The 12,000-nt window shown below is 47.8% G+C and overlaps 1 protein-coding gene across 9 annotated transcripts in view; it reads right to left on the bottom strand.

Moving 5' to 3' along the window:
- PAX5 (paired box 5) overlaps nucleotides 1-12,000 on the bottom strand; it is a 186,596-nt gene that overhangs the window by 108,208 nt on the left and 66,388 nt on the right. For all 9 annotated transcript variants that reach the window (XM_042243239.1, XM_042243242.1, XM_004004249.5 and 6 more), the window contains one exon: nucleotides 11,735-11,910. In XM_042243239.1, the coding sequence (XP_042099173.1) occupies nucleotides 11,735-11,910 (176 nt within the window). The remainder of the gene's footprint in view (nucleotides 1-11,734; nucleotides 11,911-12,000) is intronic.

Here is a 12,000-nt window from a genome sequence, read left to right as displayed (position 1 = left end):
TAGTCACTAAGTCGTGACCAACTCTTTTGCAACCCCAATGACAATAGCCTGCCAGGCTCTTCTGTCCATGGGATTTGCAGGGAAAAATACTGGAGTGGGTAGCCATTTCCTTCTCCAGGGGGTCTTCCCAGCCCAGGGATTGAACCCACATTCTCTGCGTTGGCAGGCATTTTCTTTACCACTGAGCCACCAGGGAAGCCGATGCTTACAGTCAATAGTTATTTAAATTATCCATTGTATATCAATTATTTGATTATCATTGCTTCTTAACTGGGACTTAAATCTTATTCCTTCTTTCTGTGTTTCATATCCTTCTCATAGGCAATATATATTAATAGTTGGGTCTTGTGAGCTTTTCTTAATGTACTTTGACAGTTCCTTTCTTTTAATGGGTATTCTAAGACCATTAATATTGAAAGCAATTATTGATATAATTTGATTAATATCTACCACGTTTGTAATTGTTTTCTATTTATTGAACTTCCTTTTTATTTCTTTTTTCCCTGCTTTTCTTCTTCCTTTTCTGGGTTTAATCAAATATGTCATATGAGTCCATTTTATCTGCCCAGCACTATTGAACTATATACTTAAATATGGTTAAGAGGGTAATTTTTGTATTATGTGTTTTTATCACAATTTATAAAACATTTTTAAGTCAAAAAGATAGTTTTGGTCATTGCCCTAGAATTTTCAATACACATTTACAACTAATCTAAATTAACCTTCAAATAACATTGTACTTCTTAAATTGTAGTACTGCTGCTGCTACTGCTGCTAAGTTGCTTCAGCCGTGTCCGACTCTGTGCGACCTCATAGACGGCAGCCCACCAGGCTCCGCCGTCCCTGGGATTCTCTAGGCAAGAACACTGGAGTGGGTTGCCATTGCCTTCTCCAATGCATGAAAGTGAAAAGTGAAAGTGAAGTCACTCAGTCGTGTCTGACTCATAGCGACCCCATGGACTGCAGCCTACCAGGCTCCTCTGTCCATGGGATTTTCCAAGCAAGAGTACTGGAGTGGGGTGCCATTGCCTTCTCCGAATTGTAGTACAAGTCCCTTCTAACAGAGTATTCCCAATTCCCCCTTTTTGTCCCTTGTGACCTGACTGCCATTCATTTCACTCATCCATATGTTATAATCATATTGGATATATTGTTATATTTTTGCTTTAAGCAATTTGCTTTTAGATCAATTAAAACAGAAAAATCAAAGAATTTTTATCTTCATTTATTCCTTCTCTGACACTCCTTTTTTTTTTTTTTTTTTGCAGATCTGAGGTTCTGACCTATATTATTTTCTTTCTCTCTAAAGAATTATTTTTTTAAGATTTCTTGCAAGACAGGTCTACTGGTAATGAATTCACTCCGTTTTTGTTTGACAGAAAATCTTCATTTTTTTCTTCACTTTAGGGGGACAATTTCCCAAGGTATAGCATTCTAGGTTGGTAGGTTTTGCGTTTCAGTGCTTAAAATATTTCACTCCACTCTCGTCCTGTTTGCATGGTTTCTGACATGAAATCCACTGTGATTCTTTTCCTTGTTCCTCTTTAAGTAAGGTGGTTTTTGTCCCTCTGGCTTCTTTCAATGTTTTCTTCATCTTATGTTTTCTGATGTTTGAATATGATATGTGCAGGTTTAGATACTGTGGTATTTTCACCTACTGTTTGACATTTTCTGAATTTCCCACATCTGTGGTTTGATTATCTGACATTAATTTTGGAAAATTCTTGGCCATTACTACTTCTCCTCATTTTTCCTTCATTTTGGGGGTACAATTCTAGGTTGGTGAGTTCAGATGGTAAAAAAATCACCTGCAATGCAGGAGACCCAGGTTCAGTCCCTCAGGTGGGAAGATCCCCTGGAGAAGGGAATGGCTACCCGCTCCAGTATTCTTGCCTGGAGAATTCCATGGACAGAGGAACCTGGTAGGCTACATACAGTCCATGGGGTCACAAAAAGTCGGACACAACTGCGCAACTAACACTTCAAATACTTCTTCATTCTCTCTTCTCCTCCTGGTATTCCAATTATGCATATGTTATTCCTCTCAAAAATTGTCCCCAAATTCTTGGATCATGTTCTATTCTAGTTTTTGGTTTGTGCCTTTGCTTTTTCATTCTTTTTTCTTTTACATTTCAGTTTGAGAAGTTTTTATTGACACATCTTCAAGTTTACTGATGCCTTACTTGACTATGTCCAATCTATGGATGCACCTATCAAAGGTCTTCTTTATTTTTGTCACTGCATTTTAAAAATTTTTTCTAGCATTTCTTTTCCATTGTTTCTTAGAGTTTCCATCTCTCTGTTTACATTGCCAACATATTCTTTCATGCTGTATCATTTTTCCAGTAAATCCCTTAACATATCAATCATAGTTATTTTAAATTCCCTTTCTAGGGACTTTCCTGGTGGCCCAGGGGTTAAGAATCCACCTTGCAATGCAGGGTATGTGGGTTTAACCCTGGTTGGGGAACTAAGATCTCACATGCCACATAACAATTAAGCCCACTCACTGCAACAACTGAGCCTGTGCACCTCAACAAAAGATCCTGCGTGACGCAATTAAGACCTGACGCAACCAAATACTTTGTTTTATCCCTATCTAATGTGTTCTTTGGAAGGAATGATGCTAAAGCTGAAACTCTAGTACTCTGGCCACCTCATGCGAAGAGTTGACTCATTGGAAAAGACTCTGATGCTGGGAGGGATTGGGGACAGGAGTAAAAGGGGACAACAGAGGATGAGATGGCTGGATGGCATCACCGACTCGATGGACGTGAGTTTGAGTGAACTCTGGGAGATAGTGATAGACAGGGAGGCCTGGCGTGCTGCGATTCATGGGGTCACAAAGAGTCAGACACGACTGAGCAACTGAACTGAACTGAACTGAATGATTCTAAAACCTGCGCCATCTGTCAAATTCTAAACTCTAATGGCTGAGTCTGGTTCTGATGCTTCCTTTATCTCTTCAGTCCATGGTGGGTTTTTTTTTTTTTTCCTCGCCTAACTTTTTGTTGAAAGCTGGACACGATAGTATTGAGTACAGAAATTGACGTAAATAGGCCTTTAGCATGAGGTTTTATGTTAATCAGGTAGATCTCAGCTGTAACTCTCTGTATTGTCTTTCCAAATTTTGCAGTAGCTGCTTGCCCTGCAACCTTAATTCTCTGATGGGTAGAGAATAGTCGTTGCTATTCAGTTTGCTCAGCTTTATTTCTTGTTGCAAATATGGGAGTGGTGACTCCCAGGCTCTTCATACATCAGAGCCCAAACCAGAAGTCTCCTATATCCTTGTTACTGAAGTACATTGTTTAGCAATTCACCAAGAGTGTATCTGCAGTAAACTCTCTTTTTGTCTGAAAATGTTTTCCTTCACTATTAAATGATCATTTATCTGAAGACAGGTCAATTGTTATTATCTCTTAACATTTGAAGATATTTTCTATTGCCATCTGACTTCTGCTGATGCTTTAAAAAGTGTCATCACTCCCATATTTGCAACAAGAAATAAAGCTGAGCACACTGAATGACAGCTATTCTCAACCCATCAGAGGTTGCATCTACTGCTGTTACTCTATGCCACACAGCACAGCACAGGCGGTCAATGTCACTAACATGGCACATCTGTAAAAATTTCTTGGATGAATGAATGAATATATGAACGAAAGAACAACCCAGCAAGGCACTGGCAGCTCTTTGACAATTCACTTGTAATCTTTAAACCCCACATACACAGAATTTGCCTGTCATTTAAAAGAGCGGAACAGACAGGAAGAAAAAAATGTAAACAAGTCAAAATAAAAATAAGAGATGAATTCCCAATTTGTTTTATCTCTTACAGAATGTTAGAGCTAAAATAGATCTCAGGATGAGCCAGTCTAATCTCCCACCCCAAAGGCAGAAACCATGACCCAGAGAGAAGTGACTGGTCTAAGAGCAGGCCACCATGAAAGGCCAAAGTCTTCCCAGCCTCAGACCTTCATGCTGGCTGTTCCCTCTGCCTGAGACACTATTCCCACCACCCTCCCCTACCTTGAGCTCGAAGGTGCCATTCTCAGACAGACATTCCTGGCCTCCCATCTCAATGAGGTCCCACTCTTTCCTCTCAGCGCACCCTAATCTGTCTGTTCTCCATGCTCGTCACACTCTGTAATTACTGGTAGTGGTACACTGCTTTTGCTGGCATAATTATTTTGTTAAAATCTGTCTCTCCATTGCTATTGGTAAATTCTGGGGACCATATCTGTCTTTGTGGTTGCTGTGACCCCAGCACTTAGCACAGTACTTGGCACAGAGCAGGTGCTCCATAAATATTTGCTGAATGAAATCAATTGAGCATTCAGGAGATGTCTACACTTGCAGAGGTCAGGGGGCTGACTCCAGAAGACAGTCTACACCCACAAAAAGCAGAGATTGGAGAACGTGGCTCCTTACCAGCTACATCATTTGGGGCATGTTACTTAGTTGTTCATCTGCCAAATGAAGATTATACTGCATATACTCTGTCTCATATTTGATGTGAGCAAGAGTGCTGTATGAGAGGTTGCTGGGATTTTTTAGCGAGCAATTCCTTTATCTTCAATTATGCCTCACACTCTGCCAGACCCCCTGCAGGTGGTGGCCCCTGTGGGCAGGACGCAGGTCTGTTTAATCGTCCTCTCCACTGCCTACCTCCTCAGGGTCTGGCCCTAAACCTCTGGGCAGAGGATGCTGGGCGCTGCCTGCGGGCGGTGAGGACAGTGGCAGCCCCTGGTGTCTAGACACCTGGTCCTGGTGTCTCACCAGGAACCCGAGCCCTGTTCTACGCACTGGAAGAGCTGGGCTCATCACTGGCCTCCCAAGACCTTGCAGCCTCCAGTCCTTTGCGGCTCTGAGCCACAGCCCCTGTGACTCAAGCCTCTCTGCCTGCCCTAGTAAGGACCCTGAGGGAACTGCCCTCAGTGTCCCTGCCAGGCTGCAGCAGGAAAGGTCTCCTGTTGCCTCTCCTGTCCCTTCCCCTCTTCCCATCAGACCATCTCACTCTTCTTACGCTAGAATCATTCTCTCAAGTTGGAAGGACCCTGACTTTTAACTGATCAAGTCCTCAGTGGATTCTTAAACTTCTAATACAGCATATATGATTCTCCTTATATGCCTCCAGTGATGGGATGCTCACTACTTCACAAGGAGGCCCACTCCACTATGAGAAAGCTTGGGCTATTAGAAAGTTCTCTTAGCCTGTCTCCTTCCCTGCTCACAGCCCTAAGTCTTCCCTTCTTTAGACCAAACAGTCCCAATTTTTCCAGTTATCCCTTCAAGGAAAGGCTTTCTTTTTTTTAAATTAATTAATTTATTTTAATTGGAGGTCAATTACTTTACAATATTGTGGTGGTTTTTGCCATACACTGACATGAATCAGCCACGGGTGCACATGTGTCCCCCTGTCCCAAACCCCCCTCCCACCTCCCTCCCCGTCCCGTCCCTCTGGGTTGTCCCAGTGCACCAGCTTTGAGTGCCCTGTTTCATGCATCAAACTTGGACTGGTCATCTATTTTACATACAGTAATATATATGTTTCAATGCTATTCTCTCAAATCATCCCACCTTCGCCTTCTCCCCCAGAGTCCAAAAGTCTGTTCTTTATATCTGTGACACTGCCTGCCTGGAAGAGTCCATGGGCAGCCTGATTGTGTTTAACTGTGGGGAATCCAGTGGCTACCAGTGTGAACTCTGGACCTGGCTTCCAACTTGGCTCCACACTTACTGTGTCCCTGTGGCTAAGGCACTGAACTGATCTCACCAAGCCTCAGCCGTCCTGTCTGCACAATGGGGATAATAGGAGTTTTGTGATTTTGTAATGAGATGGGGCTGGGAGAATTATTCTCAGAATAGAACCAGGTCCCTGGTAAGCAATGAATACAACAATTATTAACAGTAATGATTAGAACCTGATGCATTTATGAGCTCAAACAAGAGGCAAGACAGCCTGGACTAAGTGGGTCAGTGAAGGGCTCCCAGGGCAGGCAGGACTCCTGCTGGGCCTGAACAGCATAGATTTAGAAACAGACTGAAAGAATGTTCCATCCAGGGAAACTGTGAGCAGGAGTTTGGAGAATAACAGCACCAAGAAAGAATAATAACTGAAGTCCCTGCCTCACTCCAAGCTCAGAGCCAGCCCTGGGGTTCCCACACTTGGGCATGCATTCACACACACACACACACATACACACACACCAGCCATCATCCATGGCCCCCTCGCACATGAGGAGCCCAACCCATGTGGAGCAGTGAGGGGTCAGGCCTGGCTCCAGCAGAGCACTGTGTAGGCAAGCAGAGGGCCATGGGGATGGTGAAGGGCTGGGATGAAGAAAAAAAGCTGGGATTTAGATTTTGAGCAGTGGGAAACCACAAGGGCTATTATATGAGGATGAGCTTCAGGAAGAGAAAGCCACCAGTGCAACAGGAACAGGGCAAGAGGCAGGAGCCCCACGGAAGTTTGCTTCCAGGAGAGCAGACTAGCCCAGGCCCCAGACTCTGGGCTCTTTGGGACACACTGTCTCCAAAGCAAAGCCAGGCCTCCTCACTGCCGCCTGCCAGCCCTTTGGGGTTTAGGGCCATCCTGCTTCTCCAGCCCTGTTGTCTCTGCCTTTCTTTCACTCAGCCCATATTCCAACCACTTAGCCTGGCCTGCAGTTCCCTGCTGTACTTCCACCCTCCACGCCTTCATCCGTGCTGCTCCTTCTGCCGAGAACACCCTCTTCAACCAACTCTACCTTCTCCACAGAGCTGCATTCTGCCCATCCCTCAAGGCACAGCATGAAAGACACCTCCTCCAGGAAGGTTTTCCCCATTCTTAGCCTGGCACACCTGTCTCCTGTCCCCGCTTCTCTCCCTACCTGCTCTCCTCCCAGAATTCCCTGAAGAAAGAAAACATGTCTGCCACCTCCTCATTTCCTCACAGTCCCCAGCTCTTTTCCTGACTTAGGGAGAGTTCAAACCATCTCTGATGACCCAGCTCAATCCTGCTCAGAAACACAAAACCAACCCCTTCCCAGGAAGAGGATGCCCATAGAAGCAGGCAACTCTCAGCCCCAGGCCCACCAGCCTGGAGAAATGCCACTGAGCAGAGGGCAAAGCAGCTGACGGGAGCAGGAGGCATTCCTGGTGGCTTCTCTGTTAGCAAGGGACAGGACTTCTCCCGGTTTAACCCCCTGCGACCTTTGAACTTCCTGGGAGGTCAGCAGCTCGTCCCCCTTCCCCAGCTGTCTTCCTGTCTCTGGCCCAATGGGAGGGAGGGCCCTGGGCCCGTTCCATTTTGCGCCCGTATTGATCTGTTGGCAGCAATGGGCTGGATAATTAGCCAGGAATTAGGGTTTCTATTACAGCCAGGAGGCTGCTCCAGCTGATTTATCACCTGAATAATTTACTGTGATTGAAAGGAAATTAAAATGAACTCCATTTGACAACTGTGAGCTTTTATGGGCTTTAGTGAAGGCTCAAAAGCCAGATTAATAGCCTAGTGTTGGTTAATAGTCTGCCGAGAGTAAATACGGCAGGCTGTGCTCGGGGGGTGGCCTTCCTGCCGTGGCCGGAGGAGGGACCAGCTCCCGCCAGCAGTGTGGCACCCATGACAGCGTCAACATGAGTTTTACTGAAACACATTCCACTGTTGGAAACACACACGCACATACCACCTGCCCGCGTTTCTTTTTTTTTTCCCCTTCTCCTCCAAGGTGATTTTTACTCACTCCACATGGAGGAAAACAGAATTGCTTTTTCAATAACCATTTTGAAAAGGAAGTGTTTCATTGTCCTAGGAGTGTGTATACATTAACCCATTCTACCCAGGGACAAGGTTTGACTAAGTTCCTGTATAAAAGGAAGAAGCATGGATGCTTCCACCCAGGACAGATCTTGGCAGGAAGAGCAGACAGGTGAGGGTGGGCTCTGAGCTTGTGGAAGTGACCGGCAGGACCCCAGCCTGCCCCTGAAGAAGTATGCTCCTCCCGTGGCAGTTGGAGGCAGGGGGATTAAGGAGGATTTGACCGCCCAAGCCTCTGGCAAGACTCTGAGGGTTCTAAGAATGACCAGTGGACTCTGGCTGCAAAACGCCAGTTCTGAAAACCAGCCAATCAGAAAACTGGCTCCTAGAACTGTTTGGGGACACAGAGGCCCATATATCTGTCTTTTCCAAGGTAGACAAAAGATCTTGAGGCCAGAGTCCAGCTCTGCAGCCTCGACAAATCCCAGAAGCCTGAAAATGGGATGAATGGCCTGAAAAAAAAGTTCTAGTCTGTAAAACGGGCTCACAAATCTTGCCCGGCCTATGTAGTGTGCATTTACATGGAGAGTCTGATGAGAGGATGGATGTGAAAGATTTTTGGAAACTGTAGAGGATCATGCATAGACAGGGAAGATCACTGCCACTACTGCTGGGCTGTTCTAGGCTGATGTCAAAATCACACTCTCTGCTGTCCCAGATACAGAAGCTGAGGTCTGGAGTAAAAGTGACTTGCTCAGCTGGACAGAGGCTGGACTCAAGTCAGACACTCCCAACTTCAAGGCCAGTAAACGTTCATCTTCCTCCGCGAGCTGCCACTAGACCCTGGAGTGCAGATCAGCTCACATTTGGAAGAGGGGCCGGCCTTGGTGGCCAGAGCTCTGGGCCCTCTCCTGATTGCTGTGGCTCACGAGGCCAGGCTGCCAGCAGGTATGAGAAACCTGTACCCTTGACGTGCGTCCCTTCCCAGCCTGTGGCCCCTTACTCGGCCAACATTTATCCAAAGTGACTGGGAGTGCAGAGCGAGGGTACGTCATTCATAGTCCAGTGCCTGTGTGCATACCCGCAGCCCCGTGGTCTCACCTACTATCTCTCCTCATTACGGCCCATTACGGGAAGGTGAAGCAGATTAACCAGAAAGCACTGAGTTAGTCATTATCCCGCAGGCAGGCCCTGCCTCAGAGCCCACACAGTCAGAGTTAAGCCCGCAGTGTGCCATTCTGAAGGACACTGCAAGGCCAAACTGCTAGGAACAGGGTTCCTCCTCCAAGGCCCATCTCCACACAGGCCTATTGACCTGTCCCCCACTGCCACTTCCTCCAGAACATCCTTCCTCCCTGTGCTCCCTGCGGAGGCAACATCTCCATTCATCAGGGTCCACAGAACTTGCTCCCTCGCCTTGCAGGTTCTGAATCCACATCACATTGCCCCTGTGAGGCTGGGGGCTGAGCTGATGTCTAATTCATCCTGCCCTCCTGCCTCTGGGTGCCCAGCACTGTGCCAGGGTCACAGCTACCATGTAAGATATATATATGCTGGATAAATGAGCAAATGAGCGTCTGAGCAAGTGAGTAAATGGATACGTGGGTAGACTCCTCCAAAGCATGAAGCCCTATAGTCTGCCTGGGCTTCTAGGGCATTCCAAGCTGAATGAACTAGGATTAGATTCTGTGTTTCCATGAGAATCACATGAAACACAGAGGGAAACATGATCCCTGACACCTAATGTCTGAATTAAGTAAATAAGAGCTTAGTAGAAATGCCAGGTATTTTGTGCAGAGGTCAGACAAACCCTATCCTTTCTGTGGGCCTCTAAGAAGTGAGGAGATTGATAGCTTGCTTCTTTTTAGAGCCCTACTGGCTCAAAAATTACATAATATTGTCAAAGGTTACAAGATAACTTTTCTCCCAGATTCTGGAGAGAAAGGTAGGCTTCATCCAAGGAAGGTTCCAAGTTGAGTCCCTTTGCTTTCTCCTTATGGGGTCAGATGGAATGCGGCTTCAGCCATCTCTCTGAAGGGCTCCGAGCAGTGGGACAGGCTGCCTGTGATGGAAACAGACACTTCTCCCTAGAGCCCAGGACCTAGAGTATGTGAGACTAGCTCTGACCTGCACCTATGACTGTGTGATTCCTGGAGGAGGTGTCACTCAACTGCAGGAGAAAGACAAAAACGCTGAGCATTGTCTATGCGACCGGGCCCGGCTACCCTCTCCCAGCCCCTCGCTGAAGCCCAGCCACACTTTCCTTCCTTTCTCACTCCTGCCACACTTCCTCTGGCCTCAGGGTCTTAGGACTCTTATTCCCTCTGCCAGTCAGTTCTCCCGACCACGTCCCTTCAGGGCTCAGCAGAAGCCACTGTGGCCTCCAGGCTGGATCAGCACCTGCTTTCTGCCTTTAGAGAACCTCAGACGTCTCCTCCTCAGTGCCTAGCACATATGTCATCCGTGACCCTCTGAGTAATCCTTCTTTATTGTGATTCTTCCACACATCTGTAGTCTCCCTGAGGGCAGGTCCAAGCCTGTCTTGTTCACTCATGTACCTAGTGATTGGCTCTGTGCCTTGCATATAATAAACACTCATCAGTGTCTGCTAAGTGAATACATAACTTGTTGGGTGAGTGAGTGAGTGAATGAAAGTCGCTCAGTCATGTCTGACTCTTTGCGACCCCATGGCCAGGCTCTTCTGTCCACAGAATTCTCCTGGCAAGAATACTAGAGTGGGTATTCATTCTCTCCTCCAGGGAAACTTTTCCACCGTGGGATTGAACTCAGGTCTCCTGCAATTCTTTATCATCTGAACCACCAGGGAAGCCCAGACTTGTTGGGTGACCTTAGGCCAAGCCTCTTTGCCTCACTAGGCCCCAGTTTTCCCATCTGAAAACAGAGTAGCTCGATGGTCTGTGAGTGCCCTCCTAGGAACCACACAAAGACAGTCAGACTGTCGCAGGATGGTGGTCCCCGGGGCCTTGCTCACTCCTCCCCGTCCAAGGTCCCCTCCGGCACCTCCTCTCTCCACGGCAGCCTGTCCTGCAACCTACACTGTTTGGGGTGACTGTTTGGGAAAACTTCAGAAGCCATCCTTTCATTAGCCTGCAAAGGAAGCTCAGCAGGTTAGTCTTCACCACCAGGACCAGCCAGCAAGTGCTGGGGAAGTCACTACTCTCAGGCCCCTGCATCTCACCCAGTGAGGGGAGCTCTCAGCACAAAGGAGTCAAGTCTGAGCCACCTGTGCCTGTGAGGTCTCCAGCCCAGGGCTTGTCAAATGCACGAGGACCAGGAAACAGTCTCCTGAATCAAATCTGGTACTCAGGGGAAACCTTATCCAGGTCCTGAGAGCCTCTCCCTGGGCAGAGCCTTTCTGGTCCCTTCCTTCTCTGCAGCCACGGGCAGTGACTGCTTCTCAGCCCAGGTTAGAGCAGGGGGATGCTAGCAAGGGATCATCCTGCTTTCTTCCCTCTCTTGCAAGTGACCCAGCTGTGAGTCTGTCCAGTGAAACACTTCTTCATCTCCAGACTCTTGGATTCAATTCTAAAAGCATGACAGGGCAACGTGACAAGAGGGCTGACAATTGGGGACACGCCAATGCCATCATCACCTGGTTTATGGCCATACGGTGCTTATGTATTTCCACTTGCATCCTGACTGACAGGATAATGACCCAAGACCACCTCAAGTGGCTCAGGAGATCATTACACCACCCTGTGTGAAGAGCCCCGGGTAAGCACAGCACCACTCAGCAATGGCAGAGCAACCAGACACAGAACACCCCCCACTGGGCCCGAGCGAGCAGGCACCAGGGCCAGCAATCGCAAGAGCCCCAGATGCATCCTCTACACCTCCTGGGAGGCCTCCACTGGCCAGGTATGGCTCTGAGTAAAACCTGGCACTCTCACCCACACCCCGCCAGATGCCTTTGGGTGCATCACCCAGGCCTGCATGCGGGTGGCGGGTGGCGGAGGCAGCCAGTCGGGATCATACCTGCTCAGGCTTGATGGGCTCCGCGGTGGTGAAGATGTCCGAGTAGTGCTGCCTCTCAAACACGCGGTCCAGCACCTCCAGCTGCTGTTGCGTGAACAGGTCTCCCCGCATCTGCTTCCGGAGGAAATCTCTGCCCGGCAGTGAGTGGCCGTTCGGCACAGGAGACTCCTGAATACCTTTGATGAGTACGAGAGAGGAGGGGTGAGTGTGGGTCCCACAAGCTGCTGGGCAAGACAGGCCAGACCCTGGATTGGGAAGAGGGTCTG

Source organism: Ovis aries, chromosome 2, assembly GCF_016772045.2.
Source record: "Ovis aries strain OAR_USU_Benz2616 breed Rambouillet chromosome 2, ARS-UI_Ramb_v3.0, whole genome shotgun sequence".
Classification (NCBI taxonomy): Eukaryota; Metazoa; Chordata; class Mammalia; order Artiodactyla; family Bovidae; genus Ovis; species Ovis aries.
This window is presented reverse-complemented; position numbering and strand designations above follow the sequence as displayed.